The 24578-nt window shown below is 48.7% G+C and overlaps 1 protein-coding gene across 2 annotated transcripts; it reads right to left on the bottom strand.

Annotated features, from left to right (window-relative positions):
* Positions 1 to 222: 222 nt before the first annotated feature.
* On the bottom strand, positions 223 to 8987 carry ADPGK (ADP dependent glucokinase). 2 transcript variants are annotated; one of them, XM_084267876.1, is made up of 7 exons: positions 8750 to 8987; positions 5782 to 6007; positions 4530 to 4592; positions 4118 to 4238; positions 2930 to 3126; positions 2073 to 2171; positions 223 to 1288 (listed from the first exon to the last, which is right to left on the bottom strand). In XM_084267876.1, exons 1-7 carry the CDS (start codon positions 8962 to 8964, stop codon positions 737 to 739), a joined length of 1473 nt encoding a protein of 490 aa, XP_084124002.1. In that variant the 5' UTR covers positions 8965 to 8987; the 3' UTR covers positions 223 to 736. The 2 variants fall into 2 exon arrangements, with proteins under 2 accessions (XP_084124002.1, XP_084124003.1); XM_084267877.1 differs by having other exon boundaries at positions 223 to 1285.
* Between the last annotated feature and the right edge of the window lie 15591 nt (positions 8988 to 24578).

Raw genomic sequence — 24578 nt, 5'->3', positions numbered from 1 at the left:
TTATTGTAATTTCTAGTTGCTGGGGCTCAGCTGAGTACCTTCAGTCACAGAGAGAATGGATGCCCAAAATAACCTCTGCAACCCTGAGTTGAGTTTTCTCGGTGCATTTAAGGGGGAGGTATGGGGTGCGTCACATTTCGGGGCCCAAGCTCCCTCCAGTGCTGGGGGCACCGAGGTCCAGAGGTAATTTCATCAGTGAAAGATTTCATCATCACACCAAGCAAGCGAAAGGTTTGCTCTTGCCACGTGGCAATGTGCTGCGAGGAGGTAATGCAAGAGCCTTTTATTTTAATGTATCAGAGGCAAGCCAGGGACGAGCGCTGTCGTGCTCTCCCTGGGACCCAGACACAGGGAATTCTCCCAGCTGCCAGACTTCCCAGCGCTGACAGGCAAGACCCATTCGGGGTTACAAACAGCACACCTATGCCAAACAGGGGTGTTGATACTTGTTTCCCTCCTCACTCACACGTTTAAAACAAAGCAAAGCCAAGCTTCACATTAAATACTGAAACGTCTGCACCCAAACGTGACGCATTCGAGTCACTACCAAGGGACTGGAATGTATCTGACAGTTTATACCTGGAATTATTCTTTGGCTCTTTTTCAGTTATACCCAGAAAACACACCACACCCCAATTCTGTTCCTATACCATCACTGCTGAAATCCTAACAAGAACACCGGTGTGTTCCTCGGACACCAAACGGTATCGAGAGGAAAAGCAGGGTCTGAAGTCTTCTACTGAGGATGTACTTCAGAGTATAGGAGTCCTTCAGCTGAAATAGCATCCCCAAGTCCCACGGTCCGGACGGGATCTTTACACACCAAAACAGGGGTGAAATGGAATGAGATGCCTTCCCTGTGCCAATGCACCACTGGCTCATCTGGATTCAAAATGATTTTGGAAGGTGCCTCTATCTGGGAGGTCACAAACTCCAAAGGAGCTTTAAGGAAGACTTTGTTGGTATCGATGGTTTCGGTTGCACAGGCCTGAGTCCCCGCTGCTCGAGCGCCGGCAGCCACAGCAGCAACCTGGTTGCCCCAGTACCCATCCACTGTGACAAGGATATGGTAGGCCAGGGTGTGGAAGTGGATCCGTGTGAGGTCAGAGGCCCGCTCCTCCGTCTTCCCGTGCTCCTTCAGGACCCAGAAGAGGATATCGCTGACTACACCCACGTCGGGAACCCCACTCCAGGAGGCGAGGGAGGCGTGGGGACCAGAGGCAGACTGCGTGAGGAACAGCAGCTCCTGTTCGTTCAGCCCGATGGAGTTCACCAGGGGAAAGACCTGCTAACAGAAACCACAGGAACAACCGTTTTCCCTTCAGAGAGAGAATCAGACTTGGGTCTCTCTCCTTCAGGGTACTGTTTTAACAGTGCTGCGTTACTGGCTGTACCACCAGCGTGCTGAGCAGAAGAGAGCACCCAGTTTCCTGCAGAGGAAAAACTGGGACCCATCAGAATCTGCAGGAAAGAAATTCTGCAATGGAATAGAGAGTGGGGTTATTTTAACTCAGCTCAAATTAAAATCCTGGGGTTTTTTTCTAGAAACCTGCAAGCCTGCTAAATCTAAAACCAGCCAAAGTTATTTGGATCTATAGAGTTGTGAACATTCTCCTGGGTCACCTTCCCCCTCATGACTGCAAATCTGTGTGTCAGAAAACAGAGCCCAGCTGTACTGCATAGTATTTTTCTTGGATATGGTTGCTGAATAAACTCAGATTTGCAAAAAAGCTCCCAGCCCTTGCTGAAAAGGGTCTGACCGTCAACTGGGAGCACTGTAAGATACCTTCCTAGTGAAAGGTCCCAGAGAGATCTATCTAGAGTACTCCCTTGGAGCCAAGAAAACAAATCTGTCCTCTGCTATGCCAGAAGTCATTACAGTTCTCCTTCGCTGCACAGAGGAGGCACTGGTAAGCTCAGGAGAGAAAACAGAAGCATTCCAAACAGAACAGGTGACATTAACCCCATGTTCGTAACGGATCTTCAAATGGGCAGCCCTTATTTTGAAGGTCTGTACATGGTGATACTAAAGGAAAGCAGTAAAAAAGAGCACATCCTTTTGTTTTTGTTACCTGATGTATGATGTTGCTCATAAAATCCTGATCAGTCATGCTGGCCAGCTCCAGGTGTATGGGAATGTCAGTAGGGATATCTGAGATGGAGGCCACAGCCTACAGGAGTGCAGAAAGAGAGAAAGACAACCCTAAAATACATACACGTTAAGCAACAGAAAAAGCAAACAGGTTTGGGACTCAGACACACACATCCCTTCATCTTCTGGAGTATGGTTTTAACAGCAATTCCAAACAGGATGTCTGACAGGTGCCCGAATGTGCTGCTGAGGGGAAGAAGGAAGAACAACCTCTAGCTTCCAGAATCCCAGAGCAGGAAAACCTTATCTGCCCCAATCTGTGCCCAACTCAGCGCTTTGCTAATGGACATATCTGAAGCAGCTGTAACAGAGCAGATCCTAGAACAGAGAAAATGAAGGAAAAAGAGGCCTCAGGAAGGGCACTTGGCTGAAGACAGGAAAATGTGGTGTAGCTCTCTTGGGCTCAGATGGGAAAGCTGCTTTCTGGATTATCTAACAGGTGGTGCTTAAGGAATGCAAACCTTGGTCATACCCTGAACCATGTTAGCACCAGGAGAGAAGTGTAACTTAGCCACCGGAGAAGCTCCAGTAACAGCGCCAGCACACTCCAGCCAGACCATACCTTTCCTCCCCAGACAGCCCACTGAATCCAAGCAACATGAGTGTTACGGGATTGGACTTTGGCCATTCCTCCAGTTCACCTTCTTTTAGCATGCAGTATTGAGAAGATCTGAAGATCTGGCCTAATTACAAGTTCAAACCTGGGAAACCAAGGCTTTGCCATGAAGCATTTGTTGGAACAGAAATTAGGAGAGACTCTGGTATTCCGTATCTCACCTCCATAAGTCGTCTCTGGCGCATCTCCTTGCTCTGGCCTTCCATCATGTGAAGTCCTGAAAGTACCACAAGATCTGGCTGAAATTCATCCAAGCTGGACACAAACACTTCCAGCATGTTCAAGGCGCCATTTGATAGGTCGTGGGAGAAGATAAAGCGGTTGGCATGGGGTGCTCTCACTTGCCCCCACTCTTCACCTAGGGTGAAACAACAAAAGGCAAGTTAACTCAGAAGAGAAGCCAATCATGGTTCTGACTGCTCCTTACTGCGCAGCTCCTGGAAACGCTCTGTGGAACGGAACGGCATCGTCACTGTTTGTGTTAACTGGTTTATACCGGGGTAAGAGCATAAACTGTGGGCTCCATTGCCAGGACACCAAGCTGGGAGAAAAGAGGGTAATGACAGCCTAGAGAGGATCCAAACTACAGGAATCACAGTCCACCCGACCAGTTCTCCCTGTCCGTATACGCATCTCTGGGCGGTTCCTTGTGCCAGTGAGGATAACCAGACAGAAAGAAGCATAAGGGAATAAACAAACACTGGTTACAAACAGCAGCTTGAACAGAAAGCCTGAGAAACAAGCAGTTTTGGGGTATTCTAAGCAGAATCTCCACATTCGTTTTGCTGCTGAAAAGATTTAATTCTGGGGGTTCTTGACTCCCCTCCTTCCCAAATCCTCCCTCTTCTCTCAGGCTGATGTAACTCTTTTTGCAGCTATACACTGAGACAGGACCAGCAGAATGATTCCAAAATCCAATGGTTAAACCCAGTCTGCCTGTGTTAGGGTTACCCTGAATTCCCTCTGCGCGTGGGTGAGCGGTACCTTTGCTCTCAGAGAACACTACCAGAGGATTTCAGTGGTCATACAGCTTTAGAATTACACCCGTCAAGGCTGCTCAGGCTGTGCACCACAACGAAAGGAAAAGCCCGCTTGGCTTCTATAGGTTGTAGTATACAGAACCAAAAGGATGGCAAGATGGCAGCAGGAATCTGCATTTACAGTGACTGTATTACAGAAGGAAAAGGTTTCAAAAGACTGTTAGATGTCTGTTCTCCTACCACAGCTGCCCGAAGCACATGGAACTTACAGTCCTTCTGGAATTCAAACCCAACCCCCCACTTTTAAAACCAGGACTGTCTGAGTGATATTCAGGGTTCCCATCCAACATCCAGCCTTTGGCAACGTACCTGCTTGATACTCCAAGATAAGATGGAATTCATCTCTTTCCTGCATGGATTCAGGTGGCACAACCACATTGTCATCAAGTAGTTCATGAAGTTTAGGACCAACTGGGCCACAAAGGAGGATCTAGAAGCAAGAAAAAGCAATCAAGGATCAAGGATCCCTGTCCCTGTCCCCTGCCACTATTTCAGGACATTCAAGCATCACCTAGACAATTGCTTTAAAAAAAAAAAAAAGAAAAAAAAATAAGAGAGACTAATTCAATTTAAAAAGAAAACCTCACAACAGCTACGTAACTTGTAAGGCCAACCATATGTTCCACCAGAACCTAAGAAAATGGCCAGCTCCCTAAATTCTACAGATGATGTGAGCCTCATTACAGGCAAGCGGTTAGCATGAAACGTTTGGGACATGTACCTTCAGGTCCGGATTTGTTGCAAGCTTCTGGCCAATGAGAGCAGCATTTCCTCCTACATAAAGCTGTAAAACAAACAGAGGCAGGTGTGGGCATTCCCTTGCTTTGACAGCATTATACATGCTGAGTAAGGACTATCAGCAAGAGATTTCAGCTTTCTTAGAAAAGGATCTAGCATTATGGAAGTTAATAAAGTTTCCTGAGGCTGAAGGCAAAACAATTTTACAATTCTCTGAGAGATCACAAATCTGACTCCTTCTGTATTTAAATATTTGCCTTTAGGTAACTTGCAGCCCTTCACAAACTTATTCATAACATAAACAGCCCTTACTTCAGTGCACTTCTCTGTGTAACGTGTATTAGCAAGACTGACAAGCAACCATTTAAAAACTGCAATAACACTTCAGTCCAGTGTGAAATCATGGTTAAAGCTGCTACCCATGTGCACTGAGTGGAACCATGAAAGTCTCCTCAGGTAAGAAAGATCAACCTTTCAAGAAAGAAAATTCCAATGTGAGTTTGGAAACCAGAGAATACAGATTGTCTTGGGGATGGCAGGCAGGCAGACATGGCAGCAACCAGGCTATCAAAGGGTACAGCTAGGAATGAGGGGATGCCAGAAAGTCAATGGAGTGAGAGCCAAGTCAACACAAGAGAGGCTTGACCAACAGAAAAACCCTGAGTTCTTCCTCATCTTCAAAAGCAGCTGGTGAACCTCACAGAAGGCTGCATTACATAGCTTGTGAAAATTATCCACCTGCCAAACAAGTTACCAAGGCAGGTTCACGAGACCCCCTATAGACTAGAGGAACAAACCTTCACTTTTGGAAATAGAGGCTTCAGAAAAGAAAAAAAAAAACAAACCCAGACAATTATTTATTTTCATTCCAGAGAGAATTTAAATTCTATATCGAGCAGCTAAAACTGATCAAAGCATTTACAACTCTTAGTGCTGGGATCTATTTCCTCACCTCCTCCCTCATCAGAAGACGTTGGAGCCTTTTACAGCATCAGCCCTGTTGGTTCCCACACAGAGACACCTCTGACTGACCTGTCGGTCTTGGGAAAGCAATCAAGGGACAGACTATTCAAAACCCCAGCACTGTGTGCAAAGTCACCAACATGCTCAAGCTGTGGCACTGGTTTCTTTCCTAAACGATCTGACATCTCACTAGGCAGAGAATGAAAGCCACCAATGATGCAGAAAATAACAAACACGCTTCTCAAGGCTTATTTTTCAGGTGGAAGCCATACCTGTGCACCAGGGTACTCAGAGGCTGTCTGTGCAATGTGATGGAAGGACTCGGCATCGCTGAAGAAGCGCTCAGCAGCTGCCCCCTTTTCCATGAAGTGAGTGAATGCTTCTTTCAGGTCCTGCCTGGAGTTCAAGACCACATGATTCTTTCCATCCCCAGGTTCAAGACCGAGCGCCTCTAACAACTTCACACCAGACAGAACCACGTCTACGCAGGCGTTGACACTGGAAGAGAGAAGGAAAACACTGGGAACAACAAACCAGATGAAAAACCACCCCAAACAAACCCAAAGGCATGAGAATTCCATCAAATTCTCTACTAAAGCATCCTCCTTTTTACATGCATTCCAGCACTGGAGAGAAGGATTGCTAACATCCTGCTGAATTAAAATGAACGATTAAGCTTCGTGGTCCAAAGGTGCACATTTCGTGCTTTGTGTGCTGCCTTAGTCTTGCTCAAAAGAAAATAGGCCCAGTAACACTTTTAAATTCTTAATTCTTATGATAATAAGGTGGGGCTTTATAAAATACATATTTCTGGTTTAAAATGTACATACAATTCAATTCAGAATAGTTTTAAAAAAAAACCCCAACAACCCTGAAAATATTTAAGTCTACCAGAAGAGCCTCTGGAGTGTCAATTACTCCTACCAATAACCAGAACCACACACACAAACATCCCCCACCCAGGCTGGTCCTGTTTATAAGAAGTCAGGAGAGCGATGGTTCAGCTGAAATAACTGCAAACTGCAATTTCAAAAGGTCCATCCCAAATTTCCAGAATGGCCATGCTGCCTTCTCTCAAATACTGGAAACAGAAGGAAAATCCTGCAATAGTTGGGGAGCAGGAAAAACCATGTTAGCAGATTTACACTTCATGAGAAGCCTAACCTGCAGCTCAAATCTTCCACTCTCCGTTTCTTATCGATTACATCAATTTAAACACAGCCTAATTCAGACCAGGGAACAGCAAAGCTTCTGGGCTGCAAACAGGAAGAAAGTTTACCAACACCTGCCCTTGTTTCCAAGTCCTTCATTTCAGAGAGACTTTGATATACTCCAAACATTTAATGAGATGATCCCAGCAAGGACTAAAGCATATTCCAGATCTGCCATCAAGTGCAGTATCTGTTCCTCTGCCCCACACTTCCCTGACAGGGATCCAAACAACCGACAAAACTTTGCAGGATGTCTCTAACTTGCTGTGTGTCTATCCACACAGCACTCCAAATGCCAATGCCTGCTTGCATGTCAGCATGAAACACAGGGCAGTTTAGCATTCCTCTTCCTCAGTGACCTTTCACGCATGATTTGGGCCCCAACACATGAAGGCTGCATCACAGAAAATAAAGGACATTAAAAACCCCAAGGCTTTTCAGGACACGAGGTCGAAGGGCTCAGAAATCTGCTGTATACTGCCTCACCACATACACTAAGGAGAGAAAAATCCCTTGCACAGCAGAGAAAAGTAAACCAAAGGAACAATAAGCTCAAACAGCAGTTTAGCCCCAAACTCAATGCAAGGAAAGGTCAGCACTTTTATATTTTAATGAATCGTTAAAGTTGCAAGGGGATGTAAACCAAGTCAGTTCTTTCAAGTGAGATGCCTCTAATCATCTTCCAAATGTCTTTCTTTTCCTTCTCTGCCATTCCTCTGCTAACACACAACATGCTTTTCATAAACTCCCTTAACAGCAGGGATATGCTACTAATGAACTGAGTTTGCTGCGTGTATCTGTTAAACATATTCAGTCCCTTTAAACTAAAGAAGGAAGGAAGGAAACAAACCAAAGATACCTGGCTCTTTTCCAGTGAAGGCGTGGCAAAAGACTAAACGAGGCACTGGAAAACCTATTTTGTCATCTATTCATGGGAGAGAAAGTCTGCATCAAAAGTAGCACCAGCACATGACAGACTCCAGCTAACACTGGCTACACAGCCATGGAGGTGGAGTAACTTCTTCCAACAGTCGAAGGCCACCTCTTCTAAACCAGAGACAAGTTATCCTGTCATGACCTTATATTTAAGAGACAGTGAGGCAAGCGCTATATATAACAGCAAGGTTAATGGTCTGACTTAAACCCAACATTTAACATCAAAGTGATATTCCTCAACTTTCCCCTAGCCCCCTTTCCAATTCAACAAAGAAAGGGTGTTGGGTTTCCCTGTGCACACATAGGTGTCTTAACAATCTTGCTTTTCCCCTCCTTCCCTCCCTCCACTCTCCCCTTTGTATCTCTGCCTTGTCTCGGTTACTCTTCCCCTATTGCAGAGGTTTCGTGCACTTCCCCGCGTTGTAAACTCATCTCTTGTACCTATTTATTGTCAGGCTGTTCTCCCCAATTGCCACCCCCCTGGGGATGGACCAGCAGCTCCAGGTCTGTCAGACTCTGTACATAAACTTTGGGTTGCGGGCAAGCAAAGGGAGGAGAGGGTCCTCGGGTTTGCCAACCGGGCCTGACCCACGCAGCACATGTAAATCACCAGTACGTGACTTTTTTGGCTATTAATCCCCTCAGCCGAGGATCACCTCTGACTAAGCAACGCGGCAGGCAGCTGCCCCCACTCGCCAGCGACTCTGTCAAGGAAACGTCCCCGCCTGGGAAATTAACAGGTCTAAGGAGCAGGCAGGAGCCCCGGCCAGCGCCCAGCTGCCTTGGGCCCACCTTGGCTGCAGGACCGGCCTCTCCTCTCGCCTGCCTGCCCGGAGAGGCGGAGCGGAGGCCTCTCCCTGCGCCTCAGGGGCACGCCGACCCCAGCCTCCGGTAACGCACGACCCGGCTGTGAACCCCGTGGCAATTCAGGGAGGCTGCGCCGGGGCCGATGGAGAGCTCGACCCGGCAGGTGAGGCCCCGATTGCTACGTGCGCACGCGGATACAGATACATAGAGAGACCCAGAGGGAGACAGGCAGCCCGACCCAGGGGAAGGGGTGCCCTCCCCGCCGCTCCGCGCTACCGGCACCTACCCGACGGCGACGCGCGCCCATCCCCGGGCCGGGCGGACGATGGCCGCCTGCCAGGCCGCCACCATACGGCCCTCGAGGGAGCGGGCGCGGCGCAGCCCGCCCAGCAGCGAGGCGGAGAGGTGCCGCAGCACCGAGTGGGGCAGCTCGGGGCCCAGGAGGCAGAGGTAGCCCAACGCCAGGGCCAGCAGGCCCACGCACACCGACCTCTGCCACATCCCGGCGTCCGCGCCAGCCCCCCGCCAATCCCGCCACGTCTGAGGAGGGACGCTAGCGGCGGGGGCCTCCTTACGCCGCCTCCGTAGCGCCCCGCCCCCGCCGGGAGCCAGCTGCCGTAAAGGCGGTTCGGGAATCGAGGCGGAGCGACCTCTCCCGCCCGCAACCTACGTACCTCCCGGAGGTACGGCTGCGCCGCCTGCGTAACTGAGCTACGGGAATAAGGCGGGAGGCGGCGGCTGCGCGAGGGCGGAGGTGGCGCGTCGTGAGGGGAAATAGGACGGGGTAGCCGGTCCCTCACGGGCATTGCCGCGCTCAGGGACTCCTGGGTCCTCGGAGACGGGTCCGCGGGCGGCGGGGAGTCGGTGCTGGAGCGAGGAGCCTGCGGTGAGCGCTGCCTCGGTGCTGCTGTAGGCTCGGCCTGCCTCGGGGCTTGACCCCTCGCCGTGTTACTAGCACCGAGCTGAAGCCTCCCCGGGCTTCATGGCTGCGCCCTCCTCTGTGGGTAGTACAGCTTCGTTCTGCCCTGCTGGGTTCTCCCTCACGGTGCCCCTTTCCCTCTGTCCTTTGCTGCCCAGCTGCTCTGTGGGACTGTGTTATAGTTGCACTTCATCTGCCCCGTGGATGCGGTGCCTGTGAGCTCCTCTCTAAACAACTCTGGTCCAGCAAACCAGTCGCTGACCTGAAACTAATCCCTGCCCCTATATATGTCCTTTCTTCCCCTGTGGAATAGTTTCTGGTTGCTGCCTTCTCCAGGGTGAGTTAAGCTCATCGGATCTCTGCTCACATGCCTCCTGAGGCAGCCTGTGCTGGGAGCTGTGGGAGAGAGCGGCCTTTGGTGCCTGTTCATCCTATCTCAGGGGCAATGCGGCAAGTCAAGAGGGAGGTTTCCCTTTTTAATGGAAGGGAGTTTTTCCAGGCTTCGTTAGGAATCACAGAAACGCTAGCTCTAAGGCTTGTGACAAAATCTCTGAGAGTTTGACAACTGCATCCACAGTGCGTTGGCTGAGGCAGCTGATAATTTCCTTACTCAGTTCTGTGTTGTGAGTGATTGTCATCTCCCTTGACTCTGACAAAACAAACAGTGAAGGAGATGGGATGGCAGAAAGCTTTTTGTTGAGTTTTCATTTTTAGGATGAAAGAATTGGCTTTCAGTTGACAGCTCACCTGCAGCAGCCATTGCCATGAATTAATGACTGGCCCATCAAATTCCTTTTTTTTTTTTTTTACTGGTTCTTCTTCTTCGTATTTGGGGTTTTTTGTTGTTTTTTTTCTTTGTGTAGGAGCAGGCAAAGTCTGAGGGTGCAGAGGTGGGCAGGATGGGCAGACAATGGCGGCCAGAATTGCTAGGGAGGGAAAGAGTAAGAAAAAGCCTCCTCAGCTGGCAGCGGGTGCTTTGCAGGGATGCTTGTATAGCCTAAAGTGTTATGATCACAGAATTATAGGGGTTGGAAAGGACCTCCAGAGATCATTGAGTCCAACCCCCCTGCCAAAGCAGGGTCCCTAGGACAGGCCGCACAGGTCAGTGAGAAGATGGGTCTGGAATATCTCCAGAGGAGGCAACTCCACACCCTCCTGGGCAGCCTATCCCAGGGCTCTGACAGCCTGATAACGTACTGATCTTTAAGAACAGGATCCTGAAAACGAACAGGAGGCCTAGCCACCTTCCCTATCCAAGAAATCCTTCAAACAATTCTTTCTCCACAAATAGCTACCTCCTTAAGCACTCTGGAAAAGACTGATTATCTTTATTGCTGCATAGACCTCCGTTCAGCCCACCAGAGCTGGTCTGTTAACTCATAATCCCAGTTTTCCTTTGCTCAGGTGGTCTTTGGGTTTTGTCAGTAGGCTTTTTCATTTGAACAAATTTACTCTTTTTTCCCTTTGGCACTTTTCCCGCTCACGTTTGATCTATATGTGATTATGAAATCTCATTTGCTTCCATATCCTTGAGCTCCCCTGGGTATAGGCCTGTGAGGCTCCTGCAGTTATAAACAGCCCTCCAGTCGAGCAGGCAGGGCTACGCTGTGTGAGAACACAGAGCAAATACCTGCAGAACCCCTCGCTGCTCGCTGCAATCGGGTCTTCACCTGTGGGAGCGTGTGTATTTATAGCCTTGTCACAGAACATCATAATTAGACGTGCCCATAAGGCATCTACAACCCAGAGCATCGTCACAGCTTGGGGACCCCATTATTAGCATGGTGTTGTCAGAGGGTTAGGCTGTGAGTGGATAACCTAACGCAGCAATGCTTTGGGGAATTAAGCCACAACTCCGTTTTGGGGCCATCAGTATGTCATCTGATGCAAATGCAGTGTTCTGTGGTGTTGCCCTGAAGACTAACGTTGGCTTTTTTTACTCCCAGAACAGGTACAGTTTCCACATCAACAACAGCAAAGCTGCTCAAGAGGAACCACTGCTATCTGGTCTCCATAAACTGCCGGTGTTCAATCTCCATGAACAGTTTTGACAGTGGACTTGAGTGAGACTGCAAAGGTAATTGAAAGATTTGGTTTATAATCTTCATTCCTGCTAATAAAAATAAAAGGGTTTAAAAAGAAAAAGTAAAGAGAACCTGTTCAGTTAAGAGTTAAAGAGCTGCTTCTTGGTCAACGTTTGGTTTAGGCCACTGCAGATCCAGATTTGCCTCAAACAGCTAAATTGGAGGTGAAACTCTCAGCTGGGTACTGAAATCTGACTCCTTATTTCCTTCCCTTGAGCCACCCAGCGCCCCACAAGTTTTACATGGAGGTACCAGAGGGACACGGGGCTGTTGGATTATATGAGTTGAGTCAGGCTGAGTAGAAGGTATTAATTAAATACTAGCTTAATTATGGAAATGACAAGCTTACTACTTCTGACTCAGTGCTGTGTGTTATTTCAAAGATACAACACACTGATTTTGCCCAAATGCCTTTTTATTAGACACATAGGAAGGGAAAGGTAAGAGTTAATGGATTTTAGACCAGGAAGGGTTAAATCAAAAATTAATGTAAAGTTTTCCCTCGTTTCTTCTCCCTGGTTATATGAAATTTTTTGTCTTAAGAGATCCTTTCCTTGACACTGTTTCACGGTATGAGCAGTTTGTGACTGGGGGGCTGGTAGGAGGACAGCGGATTTAATCAGTCTTCAGTTATTGGAATCACAACCTGTTCCCTTCAGCAAAAAAGAAAAAAAGAGGAAAAAAGACTTTGTCTGCAGGAGGCAGAAAAAAGGTGTGTTTTCTTGTGTGAAAATTAGCTTGTGGGGAGTTGCACATGTAGGCCATGTTCTCAGCAGCACACACCTTTGTGCGTGAGCTTTGTCATGACCTTTTCACCACGGGCTCAGGTTTGAGACATGGGGTTTGCTTGGTGCTGGCTAGGCAGGAGGTGAGAGAGGAGGGGATGAAGATGGGCAAGCGTAGGAGATGGCAGGGAGGGGGTGAAAGCCAAAACCTGGAGTTCCTGAAGGAGCTATAAAGACCTGTTTTTCTTAGCTTGAGCTCACAAGCTTGAAGCAATTGTCTTTACTCCTCATTAAATTGAATTTACATATTCAAATGAACTCATTCCCTTTGACCTACTTTGGTCAGCTTAAACTGTAGGCCTGTGCACAGTGGGGAAAGGGGGAGGAGTTTTTTCCTCAAACTATGAATTCCTTTATTGTTGCTGGGATCGGTCGTGCGTATCTTGTAATGCCTGGAATGGCATTTTTAGCCGTCACTAATAAACATCAGGCAGTACTCAGGGCAGGATTTGCATTGCAGATCCTCTCAATCCTGTTCCTTCTTGTCCTATCCAACACTCCCATCGTACTGCTGCTTCTCTCTGAGTTCCCCAGGCTCTGTGAAGTCAGTTATTCAGGCTTTCTGTGTCCGGCTTGCTCATCTACATCTCATCAAGCCTTCTCTGCTCTCCCTGAAATCCCACAGCTTCCTCTCCTTGATTTCAGGCCTTGTTTAACCTGAATTGGAAGCTCTTCAGAGCAGGATCCGTGTATCAGTCCATATACATGAAGTTAGCACATATGTTTTTGATGCTTGACCTGTGACAGCTAATGAGAGCAGAGTACAGTGGGGTGAGCGGTCCATACCAGCACGCCTTCACTGGGGGAGGAGTGGGAAAAAGTGGAAGGTAGGCTTTTTTTAGATGGATCCTAAAAAAGGCCTAGAAAACTCAGAAGGTGAAAGTTTGTGCTGAGCCATGCAGATGAGCAGACAAACTCTAATTAAAATACAGACTCTGTCTTCTCAGAAACCGGGCAGCATTCCCCATCTGAGCTCTGCCAACACATCTCAATCCTGGACTTCAGCACCCACTGCTGCTCTTCTCCATAAGACACCCACTCAGCTTGGCCAGCACATCTCAATCTTGACCTGTAACACCTCCTGCTGTTCCAATTCTAGAGCCTTTTTGAGCAGAAAATGCCATGCCTAGTAAATCGTGCCAAATTGCTTAGTTTTGGCCACAGAACTCATTTTCACTTGTCACCTAATAGGATACCTAGAGACTTTCATCTAATGCTGTCAGCAACCGAGGAAGAGGAGCACGTGAATACCCAGCCCCCTGCTGAGTCCCCTAATTATATAGTGATGTGTTAATAACAAACACACTTTCATGTCTGGGCAGTTGCAAAGCGCCTGTTGGTCGTGCAGCGCCTCAGAAGTTCCATCGTGCAGGAGAGATGTCAGTCCCAGCTTAAGTTACTTACTGAGGAGCAGCATCGCCTGTACCCAGAATTTGGAAGAAACGCCTTGTGTGAAGCTGTCAGATGTTTGGATGTTCTGCAGGTGCTGAACTACCACATTAGAGAGATGTGCTGTTGTACAAGTGAGTGTTTGTGAGCAGAGATTCTCTTTTTTCCCTCCCACCCTGCCTCATGATTATAACTCTGTCTTCCTTGGAGGCCTCGCTGCCATCCGGTTTTTTTTGAGAACTCAGCATCGGGGGGTGGAACAGTTTCCATCTTGGCTGAGACCCAGGGGCTAGAGCTGGGAACATCCAGATCCTAAATTCTGCATTTCTTTCTATTTGAGCCAAACTGCTGGATTTTGCAGGGCCCTGTGGTGATCACACTGGCTTCCAGCAGAACATACAGGAACTGGAGCCAGTGTGAGCCACCATCTGTGCTGGTGATGAGCACCCTGACAGCGGCTACCTGAGCTTAGAAACAAGTTTGCCTTGTTTCTGGAGCAAGTGGTTCAGACCAACAGAGATAATAGCACTGAAAACTTTGTGGCAATAAGACAGGTTAGGACATTAACACCAAGAAATAAATGAGAAAATTTTGTACTACAGGCGGCGTTGTATAGTGTCCAGAAGAAAGGGTGGCTCTATATCTTATATGAGCAGTGCATATGGACAGAGCAATGTTTAAGTGCTTTTGTCTAGTCTCAACTTCTTAGGCAAGGTAGAAGATGAGTGACAAGTGCCCAATCTTATCTTTGGAAAGGAAGTCTGCAATCAAAACTCTCAAAATATTCTTTATTCCCTTAAATCCATCCACTTTATGTACTCATTGTGTTTTGTGGATTGCATCTTGTAATATATACTTTGGATTCTTTATAGGTTATAATTTGCTTCCACTTTAACAGCAGTGCTGCTGTCATTGGTAGTGAACGTGCCTTGAAATGTTTGGTATATATCGAATCTCACTCCTGTGATACAAAGGGCATTGCTAAAATGTTGTCACTACCTCATCAACACGTGTTTCAAACTAACAAACTGGTGTAGTACAGCCCCATCAGCTAAATTATATGTCAGGAATGCTACACCTATTTCCATTACTGTTCAGGGAAACTCCTACAAGCCGGTGTCTGAGAAGCCGCAGGTTTGCAGCCATGCAGGCAGTGAGTGAAGCCTCTGCGGTGGCAGAAGGCTGAGGAAGGAAAATTTAAGCAGGCCTGGAGAGATCAGAATAGAGAAGCCACAGGATGGCAAATGTCTTGTGCTTGCAGCACTGTTCTGAGGGCCTGTGCAGGGTGCTTTCCCACCAGCAGGATCACCTCAGGTCAGAGTTCTGTGAGCAGGAGGGAGGGAAAAGGCATAATCTTGGTCTCAGAGTCACACAGTTTTACCAGCAAAAACATGCTCTCACTGTGTGGTTCTATGAAGATAGTTTGGTGGGTTTTTTTTCCTGCTGTCTGGAATAGCACTTCTAGATCTTGGATATGACTCTGTGGGGAGCGGTTCTCTCCCGCTGCCATTTTGCCATTGCAATCACACACATGACTGTACAAGAGTTGTCTGCTGGCAGCAGCATAAGGTGATGGTTATATCAGCTATGTGCTGCTCACTTTGTAGATCCTGCCTTACAGCATGTCCCTGGATGGGTCCTTATGGCCCACATCATCAGAACACCCTGGGCCTCCTTTGCTCCACCCTCCTGAGTCCGGTCTCTTCATTTGCACCTTCCAGTACAGACTATGCTCCAGCTCAAAGCATGGGAACTCAAGGCTGTAGCAGTCAGGCATATGGCTCTGCTTTCTCAGGGGTGGCTGATCTGCTGACGCACAGGATGTGCCCTCTGCAGGACTGTAGGCAAGGCACATTTTGACATGCTAACTGAAGCCCTGAATCTGGTTTTGCAATACTATTTGTGTATTGGTCTGCTGAGAGGCAGTTGTTTCAGCACTTCAACAGTGAAACTGCCATAACTCTGTGTATTTCATAGTTCATACTGTAAGCTGCTTGGCTGGGTTCCCGTATCATACATTACCTGACACAGCTCACAAATAGCAGTGCCTAGCAAAGCTGTCTTCCATAGACCTGTCTACAGAGGTTTTAGCCTCAGAATTGGCTTTGACAAAGTTGTCTCTGCCATTTTCCTCCTGTGTGAATGACAGGAGGTGTAAGACATGGAGTATTCAGTATAAAGAGAAGCTGGTGATAGTAATTGTGGCTGCGTGTGGAACCAGGTTTGTCTTAATTTGCAGAAGATGCCTCTAACCTCTTCCACAAAGAGGTGATGAGCAGAGAAGTAAAAACTTCTCTGGAGGAAATGTGGCTGAGAAAAGTGATACATGGGCAGAACACACAGATGTTTTATGAAGCAAAGACGTGGAGGAGCGGGGGGCGGCGATGAACCTGCCTGTGTGGGGAAGGGCTTGAGCAAGGTTGCAAAGAAAAGATGCTCTGGAAATAAAACTGTAAGCACCAGAAATCAGAGAAATCCAGAACAAAATCTGTCGTGTTATAAATGCTACCTGAGGTCTGCTTTTACTGCTGTGCCTGTATAGATAGTGCTGATGCTCCGTGAATGGGAAATTCTGGTTTCCTTTGGGGTTCTGCGGTGCCTGTAGGTATTGTGGGGATGTGTTGCCTCTGGGCTGGACAAGGAGAGGTAGCTAACCAAAAGAGTTTGAACTGAATAGCAGGCCAGTTCCTGGGGAAGTTGCTCTGTGGTCATATGGATGAGCAACCAGATCAGGCTCCAGAGACTTCCTTGTGAAAGTCTGCATTTTATGAGCTCAGAGGCTATGCCTCGTTAATGCTGCAGGGTTGAATGCTTTCTCACAGTATCTTCAGGTTAATTTGGGTGGTTGCTCTTGATGCCTTTGAGCAAAGCACATCTCTCTTGTAGAAAGGACTGCTCTGCTCATAGCACTGATGGCCCACAACGTAATGCTCTGGAAGGTGAGGTCCAGTAGCCAAATGGCCTAAAGAGGAGGCACTAAAAGCCTCTCTGTGGAGGGCATTCTGAGAGAGACTCTTCCTCCTTCATCTTTACAGAAGAAACAAACCAAACTTGTTCTGCCTCTGTAGCTTTCTAGATCTCAGACATGACTGCTGTGAAATTTCTCTTCTCAGTAGTGGCCAAGACAGATTATCAGTCACTTTATTCTTCCCTGCTTAGCCCCTGGCTGAACCATCACACATGCAGAAGACCTTGACAGCAAGTGGCTACTCCATCTGCTGTCTAGAGGAGGTCATTCATCTCTAAGGGAAACACTTGGGCTTCTCAGTAACTTGCTTCTGAGAAAGTCAACTGCTAAACCCTCTTTGACAGAACATGTGCTTTAGCCAAACACAAGCTTACAGAGACAGTTTTGGTTGTCTGTCAGCCTGAAAAACTGTGGTATAAATATGTCCAGGGAAGAGGAACAGGGGTGATGGTCGATCTGGACCAGCTTCTGTCCAAGGAGAAGCTGAATATACTGAAAGGCTTCAGCCCTGAGCAGAGATGCTCTAGAGCAAAGCCATAGAGGACTACAAAGTTCTCTGTGTCTAGAGGGTGACCAGTGATTGATGGCTTGGTTGTTCTTTCCCCAGCATAGCATTATTCACTGCTGTCAGAGATGGAATAATGGGCTGCGCGGGTCTGTAGTCTGACCTGCTGTTGACTGTCTTATATTCTGCTCCAGAGAGGAGAGGTGTTACTGAGCATGATTTTTACATCCAGTGAAGTCCTGAGATGCCAAACAGGGAGGTGTGTGAGAAAATCTTTCCCAAACAGAGCTCCCTTACAGGAAAGGAGCTGATAACTCTTTGGAGACAGCTACCAAGCTAGTACTTAGCTGGCAGCTGGAGGTGAGAAAGACAGATCTGGGCAGCTGCACTGGGTACTCAGCTGGGAAAGGGCACAGCTATGCACTAAGCACTTGCTGACCACATGATCAAAGCAGATGAGCCTGACTAAGGCTGTGCTACCAGATGAGGAGCTGGAGTGTGAGGAGAGCTGGGGTTTTGGTGTTACTGTCACCGTTGGGTTCTGCTGGAGACACAGGTGCTGAGATGCTTCTCGCTGTTCAGCTCCTGAGCTTTCAGCTGGGCACCATTCCAGCCATCCGTCATTCCTTGGATATTGTCCATGGGAAACCAAATGTGATCTGAGAGTTGCCACTGCAGCAGAGATACCAACAGACACCTGGCATTTCATACAAACCGAGGTAAATTCAGTCTGAAAATAGAACTGGGCTGTGCCTTGGCTGCCCAGCAACTGAGCCTGTGGTGGGGCTTCTGGCCACTGGGTATGGGGTCACAGCCCTGTAGATCAGCCCCCAAAAAAAGGCAGACCCAGATGTGTGGGTGTAACTGTAGAAGAATAGGTGTGGGGCAGCTCAGAACCTCAGGTGAATTGAAAGCCAAGACGGGGCCTTTTCTTTTTTCCATCACATGAGGAACAACTGAGTGAGCTCTTCTGTTCTTTGTGGTACAACTGACAGGTAGTGTAGGGGGAGGTGAGGTTGGCTTTGCTTTCAGCTGTGCAGTCCATGAAGGGATGCGTTCTTTGTGAATTAATTAATGTGGAGAAAATGGAGTTTATTTAACGAATGATTCCCTTCCACCTACTTCCCAGCTGACGCTCTACTGTTGTTTAAACATGGACTGTCAGATTCCCATCAGCCTCTGACATTTCAATTGAAATAGCAACTTTTGTCTTGCGGGGCAGCAAGTAACAGTTGTGAGCCCTGGGCTGCTTGTGGCTAACAGGTAGGAGGTCTGCCACAGAGGCAGGGCTTGGCTCTGCCCTGCTTCAGGCAGGGGTTTGAGCAGGGGGCTACGTTCCTTTCCCAGGCCAGCAGAAGCCTTCAGGAGTTTTCCCCTTGATGTTTCTCTAAAATGAGGGGTGGGATGCTGTTTCCCATTCAGATGGTGCAGTATACTGATGCCACAGCAAGCCAGGTTAATAGGATGTGCAGGAGTTGGTGCAGTACTCAGCAACGTTTTGCAGACAGGTGCAGAGACATCTTCAAGACAGAAGCTGCAGCAGATCATAATCACAAACTCATTAGTCTGCTAACAAGAGCTGGTGGAATCAGCCTAAAATGAAATTCAGGTTTTGCTGTGATCACACACATCAGACAGCTGCTGGCTTCCTGAGGTTGGGACTTGGCCCTGGGAAGGTGTGTGCTGCCTACCCACTGGTAATAAGCCAGTTTGGAGACCCTGAGGATGTGTAAACTCTGGATTCCTTCCAAATCTTTCAAGTAACTGCAAACTTTTTTTGTGAGTCCTACCAAAGAGACAGTTGTTGTGGAAGCACTGACACAGGCATGATGCACCTGGCTCACAGCAGGTCTTACCCCTCAACGCATGGTGCTGTGATAGGAACTGAGAGGTGACAGTGTCATCTGTTGCTGGTAAATGGAGTGGCAGGTGAGCAGTGGCTCTGCTGTTCGTGTCACCATGATCAGCAAAGAAAAGATACCTCTAACTAGCACGGGAATGTTTAGCAACTGCGATCTTGTGTTAGTGCCCCCAAAATGCCTCTGGGTTATTTTGCAGGAGCAGCATGCTGTGGCTTAGATATCTATATGACAAGAAAAGTACATGAGTGTACACAGTTGGGACCCTGAGCAGCCTTGCAGATCATAAATACAGCAAGGCAAAAATAAAATGAGATCTTTATTCTGAGTAAAAGAAAACACAGAAAAAGAGAGCATCATCCAACCCGTGTGCCCACTTTGTGTGTGCTTGGGAGGAATCTGAGAACTAACTGTGCAAGGCAGGCTCACAGTTGTGAATATTTGCTACTCTGTCAAGATTGAGGGACATCAGAGATGTTTGCTGCCTAAAAATATGTAAAGAAATAGTACAGTCCCCTGGAAAGACTGATCTGGGAGTTGCTCAGTAGCAGACTATGATGAGGTGTTTTTGAGAAGGGGAAAGAGTTTGAAGGAGGCAGCAAGGAAAAGGGGCCATTGTGTCTCAGGCCAGACAGACCTAAACTCAGTAGTTCTAGATCTGGGCTTAGATCACATAACTCAAGCAGAAAATACTTGTTTTAAGATTCCTTTTGTCAGTTATATGTGTTTTGGTTTTCATGTGCAGCTTCACCCTGAAGGCATAAACCTGAAAAGCTGGGGCCCTGCATGTGTCTGTGTGTTACTGGGATTCACTTCTTTGATGGGTAACAGTGGGTCTGTGCTTGGGAGGGGAGCTGTGGGCAGCTGTGGAGGAGAAAGTATTGGAGGCTCTCCAGATCAGAGTGACTGAGTAGATGGGTGGAGTAGTGATGGCTCAGCTAGGAGAGCTCTGTCAGGACAGTGTCACTGTCACCCTCCTGAAGTTAATGCCACAGCGGCTGGGATGACTGCTGCTCTCAAATGCAGCTGCAGGAGACAGAGCAAGTATCTTTGAGATTGTCATTGCTGGACGTGGCAGCCTGGGACAGTGTTTGATGGCAGGGTGTGTGTATATGTTCAGCGATGGAGTCAAGGGCCTGTGGACCTTACCTGTGTCTCCTCTGGGCAAGATGAGGTTGACCTGTTTCTCAGCCTGGAGCACCAAAACAGGAATTGACTCACTTTGGGCTATCAGTGTCCCCTGAAGCTGATGCTCTCAGTGTTAATGCAGCCAGCACTGGTGGGAAAAAATCAAGGCAAAGGGGAAAAGTGCTAAGAAAACCCAAACCCTCTTATCACTGGCATGCAAAAGACCACCTGGAACTACCACCAGGAGATCCTGTCAGTGGTAGAGAGTTTTTTCAGGGTAAATCATGCACTTGGAAGCTGGCAGAATCTGTTGAGCAGATAAATTCTTGCTCACACAGCCTAGCAGTAGAGAGTCACACATTTCACTGCAACCACAAATACATCCTCTCTCTGGAAGTGTAAGATGAATGAGACTTGGAGGACAGTGAAATACGCAGTCTCCTGGGGTGCTCTCAGCAGCACGTGGGAGGAACGTAGCCCTACCAGCCCACTATGGAGCGTGGAGCAGCTTCACAGCCCCACTGCAACCCCTCGTAAGCCCACCTCCTGTCATCACAGGACGGGCTTGCACTCACCCACATCTCGTCTCCCACACGGCACGTGCAGGGGAAGAAGGAACAATCTGTTCCAGCCTGGAGAAAATCCCCCTGGCCCCAAACCAGTCTGGTTCAGGTGGTATGCACAGCAAGGCTGGTGTTGCAGGAGGGGCCTTGTTTAGCAGGACAGATCTGTAAGAACATATAACATGATGTGAGAGAGGTGATGTTTACTTGTGCTGTCTGAGATGAATGTGGCAGGAAGGAATACTATGAAAAAATCTTTTCCAGCAGCAGGTGCTGACACATGAACCTGGATATGGCCTGAGAGCACATCTGGCCAGATGCTGCTAGTGCCCACGCAGGGGAGAGCAGGGCTGGGATGTGTCACAGGGCTGCTCATGGGGAGCTCTGGGCTTCTCATTTTCTTTTGGGTCAAATGAAATGTTCTGGTTGCTTGTTTAATTTCTCTGTGATTTCTTTTGCTGAGTCTGTTCTAGCAGCATCAGTATGGTGCTGAATGTCCTGTGGCTCTACCAGCTCTGGCTCTGATGCTGGGAGCCTCCTGCAGTCTCTTGCGCTGAGGAAGGATGGAAGTTTCCACTTCCCAAGCATTTTCCTGGCAGCCAGGAATCCTTTGGTTCCTAGGAGCATTGTTCCCCATGGAGGAAGGCTAACTTCTCCAACACATTGCTTTCCTGACAGCATGGAAATGCTCAGCCAGGCCTGGCATCCTGTCAGTGTTTGATGCCCAGCTTCCTCTTTGTGTCTAATGAAGGTGCCTGATCCCTTTCTGGATCTCCTGGGGGTGGGACACCTCATTTTCACCCACTTGGAAGGTAAAATGACAGCTCTAGGTGAGCCTTATTTATTCTATCCACGCAACGTATCTTTATTCATGAAGCCCCTTTGCTCATATCCTTGTCTCCCAGCACCTGGAGCAGTAACTTGTCCTTTAAAATGATACTAAACCCAAGCAAAGCAAGCAAATTCCCTACAGAAACACAACTTGCTGTTGCTTTGCCTTTGCCTTCACACAAGATCTCTGGTATTTCTTCTCCTGAACTGTGTGTGAAGCTTCTGCATGGATGGGTTGAAGGGCAAGGTCCCAGGGCAGGTTGGTTTGCGGTGTGGGCATGGAGATGCCTGGGGAAGGGTGAGTCAGGAGCTGGCTGTGGAGGGGCTCTGGTGTGGGCAGCCTGAGAAATCCTCTGTGTTGGTGGTGCAGGAACAGGCTGGGGAGTTATTCTGGCTGTGCTGTACACTGCGAGGTGCAGTCAGACCTGCAGTGATAAGCGGAGACCAGGGGTCCAAGAGAGGGATAATTTATTCCACGCTCCTCTGGCGGATGCCAAGCTCAAGCCCCCAGCAAAGCCTCTGTGAACAGAGCTCGCCTTTATCTGGAGTGCCCAGCAGCTGATAGAAAGCAGGAGGCAGGCGAAGCTTTCTGCATCTGCTGCCAAAGCGCCCCTGGCCTTGGCTCATGGGGCGGCGAAGTGACCGATGTTCCGGGTGCTGCTGCTGAAACCCAGCTCCGCACGCTGGGCGATACCTGCCCACTCGCGTACCCGGCAGGATGCTGAGGCCTCCGGCCCGGTGGTTAGTGCTGCTCCCCAAAAGCAAGCGGGGTGCTGCGCCGCGGTGCTTGCGGTGGCACGGGCGGGCCTCGTCCGGCTGTGCGGCGCCGGAAGGTCTGAGCCTGGCTGGCCCGCGGGAGAGGGCGCTGCGGGCCTGCGCTGCGCAGCCTGCTGCAGACAATGCGCCGGGCAAAGCAGACAATAACAGGCAGGAAACAGGCAGCGGGGGATTCACCTCCGAGCTGAGAGATCTCATTCCTTTGGAGGGGGAAAACGGTGCTGGAAACTTTCTGTGAAACAGCCCGGAGATGAGAGGGAACAGATCATCTCTAACCACCTGTAAGAAACGAGGAGCTTGTGGATTACCAGATTCCGTTCAGTGAAGGAATCTTTGTTTCCCCTGGAGGGTGTTTTGGGTGGACTAATGTGCTTCTTGAGTTCAGCTGCTGCTTGCCAGAGAAGGTGCTGGGTTTAGTTTTGTTTTAAAAAAGACTGGGTCTTTTTTCCCCTCTTCTTGTTCTGTTTTGGTTGTGCCACAAAATGCCCACTCCTGAAGGTTGTCAGGAGGAAGGGATGTTAGCAATGGTCCACATCTACATCGGAAAAGGTGTATCATCTCCCAGGCATTTCTTCTCTTCCCATTTCCATGGAAACACGCTAGCATGGACTTTGGTGCTGTCAGACAGAGCTGTCTGGCCCTCCTGCCTGGCAGGATTTAGTGGACTCTCTCCAAGGAGGAGCTGCTGGCAACAGCACACAGAACTGTGGCTTGGTCTCGTCAGGTTTGGAGAGGCCACATAACCTGATTCTTTAGAATAACAGGGCTTGGTACCTCGTGTCAGAAGCGACAGGTGGGACAAACCTTTGACTCCCAACTTTCCCCTTCCCATCCTACCTTTCCGCATCCCACTGCCCCGGCCGGTCCCGCCGAGAAGACAGTGTATGCCACAGGCTGGGATTTTTAATTTCCTGGGGGGGTGGAAGGGGTGGAGAGCACATCTTCTGGCGACTGACAGGCCTTTTTGTTCTGCGTCAGTCCTTTTATTAACCCCCTGCTAGATCATTCGCGCTCTCTGCTTAGCCGCCCCCGCTGCGTTAGTGATGAGAGCGTTTGTAACAGCAGGTCTGCCTTGGGAGATTATGGGGATCCCGTGGACAGGGAGCAGTGGGTTGGTCGGTGTGCGCGCACAGATTGCTAGCTGCAGCTTTGCCTCCATCTGCCCTCTCTGCTAGCCTCCATACCTTTTATTATCCCCGCAGCGACAGCAGTTGCGTGTCTGATCCCCCTGCAGCCACCCCGTGTCTCCCCGATGGCGGATTTGAGGTCCCACCTGTGAAGGCGCAGGCGGGCACGCTGCTGGGCGGCTGGCGGGATGCGGCGTGTTGCAAACGGCTTGGAAGAGGGTTAAGGCAAGAGCATCATCCGCTCTTCTGCACCCTCTGCCCTCCTTCAGCTTTGGCTAGCCCCTTTTACTTATCCTGCATCTTAGGGACAAACAAGCATTTCCACTCAGTGATCCTGTCCGTTTCCCCTTCTGTATTTAGGGCCTCGGTTCCCTAAAACATTTGTCTCAGCCGTAAGACTGAAGAATTTATAGGAGCAATCTGGATCTCTCTGGGCAGTTGTTTCCTTTTCCTCTTGGATCAGACTGCTGTTGGTGGTTGATTATTCAAACAAATTAATTTGGGATGCACACAGAGGTTCTAATTAGCTGCAATTATTCACTTATTTCCTCCCCGCTTCCCTCCCACATCGCTAGAAATTCAAAAGTATCACCCTAACGCAGTGTGCCCTGCAGTAATTGTCCCCCAGGCCAATCCTGAACCTCTCAATCTACGATCAATACCTTCATCTGTCAGCCACGATTAATTAAACGGAATCTCACTTTCAGGGCTTTGATTCCTATCACTCCAGAACAGCTTACTTCGTATTATAATCCAGACGTGATTCTAATACTGTCCTCAAGTGAAAGGGAGGGGCTGACTGATCCATCAAACCCCAACCTCACTAAAAAGCCAAGCGATGCAGGAACTCAGGCCTGGGACTGTATTCTCCTCTAGAGCCTGGCTGCTTCATATGGGGAAATAACGCTGCTGAAGTCAAAGGTGGGAGCAGGGGCATTACTCTGTGTGAGGAAGGGAAGCAGAGTTTGGCCCGGCATATGATCGTTTTGCTGCCGGCACTGTCTGTGTGGGAGTGCTCTGTTCTATAGAGGCTTCTTTTTTTGGCCAGTGGTTGCAGTTTTGGAAGTCGATGTGGTTCTGAACAGTAATTCAATATCCAAAAGCTCTTCTGAGCTTCCTGGCTCTGGTCTGTGGTGGTCCAAGCCAGAACGCCAGAGAGGCTATAGCAAAGCTCTTAAAA

The sequence above is a fragment of the Gallinula chloropus genome (assembly GCF_964237585.1).
Source record: "Gallinula chloropus genome assembly, chromosome: 9".
Taxonomy (NCBI): domain Eukaryota; kingdom Metazoa; phylum Chordata; class Aves; order Gruiformes; family Rallidae; genus Gallinula; species Gallinula chloropus.
The sequence above is the reverse complement of the archived record's forward strand: the minus strand, read 5'-3'. Positions and strand labels throughout refer to the sequence as shown.

Bases quoted from the DNA above. Each gene is read 5' to 3' on its own strand.
- ADPGK (XM_084267876.1), bottom strand. From the start codon at position 8,964: ATGTGGCAGAGGTCGGTGTGCGTGGGCCTGCTGGCCCTGGCGTTGGGC. The intron at 6,008-8,749 runs GTAGGTGCCGGT...TCTCTCTTCCAG, and splicing joins TGGGCGCGCGTCGCCGTCGG to TGTCAACGCCTGCGTAGACG. The intron at 1,289-2,072 runs GTAACAAAAACA...GGTTTCTGTTAG, and splicing joins TGAGCAACATCATACATCAG to CAGGTCTTTCCCCTGGTGAA.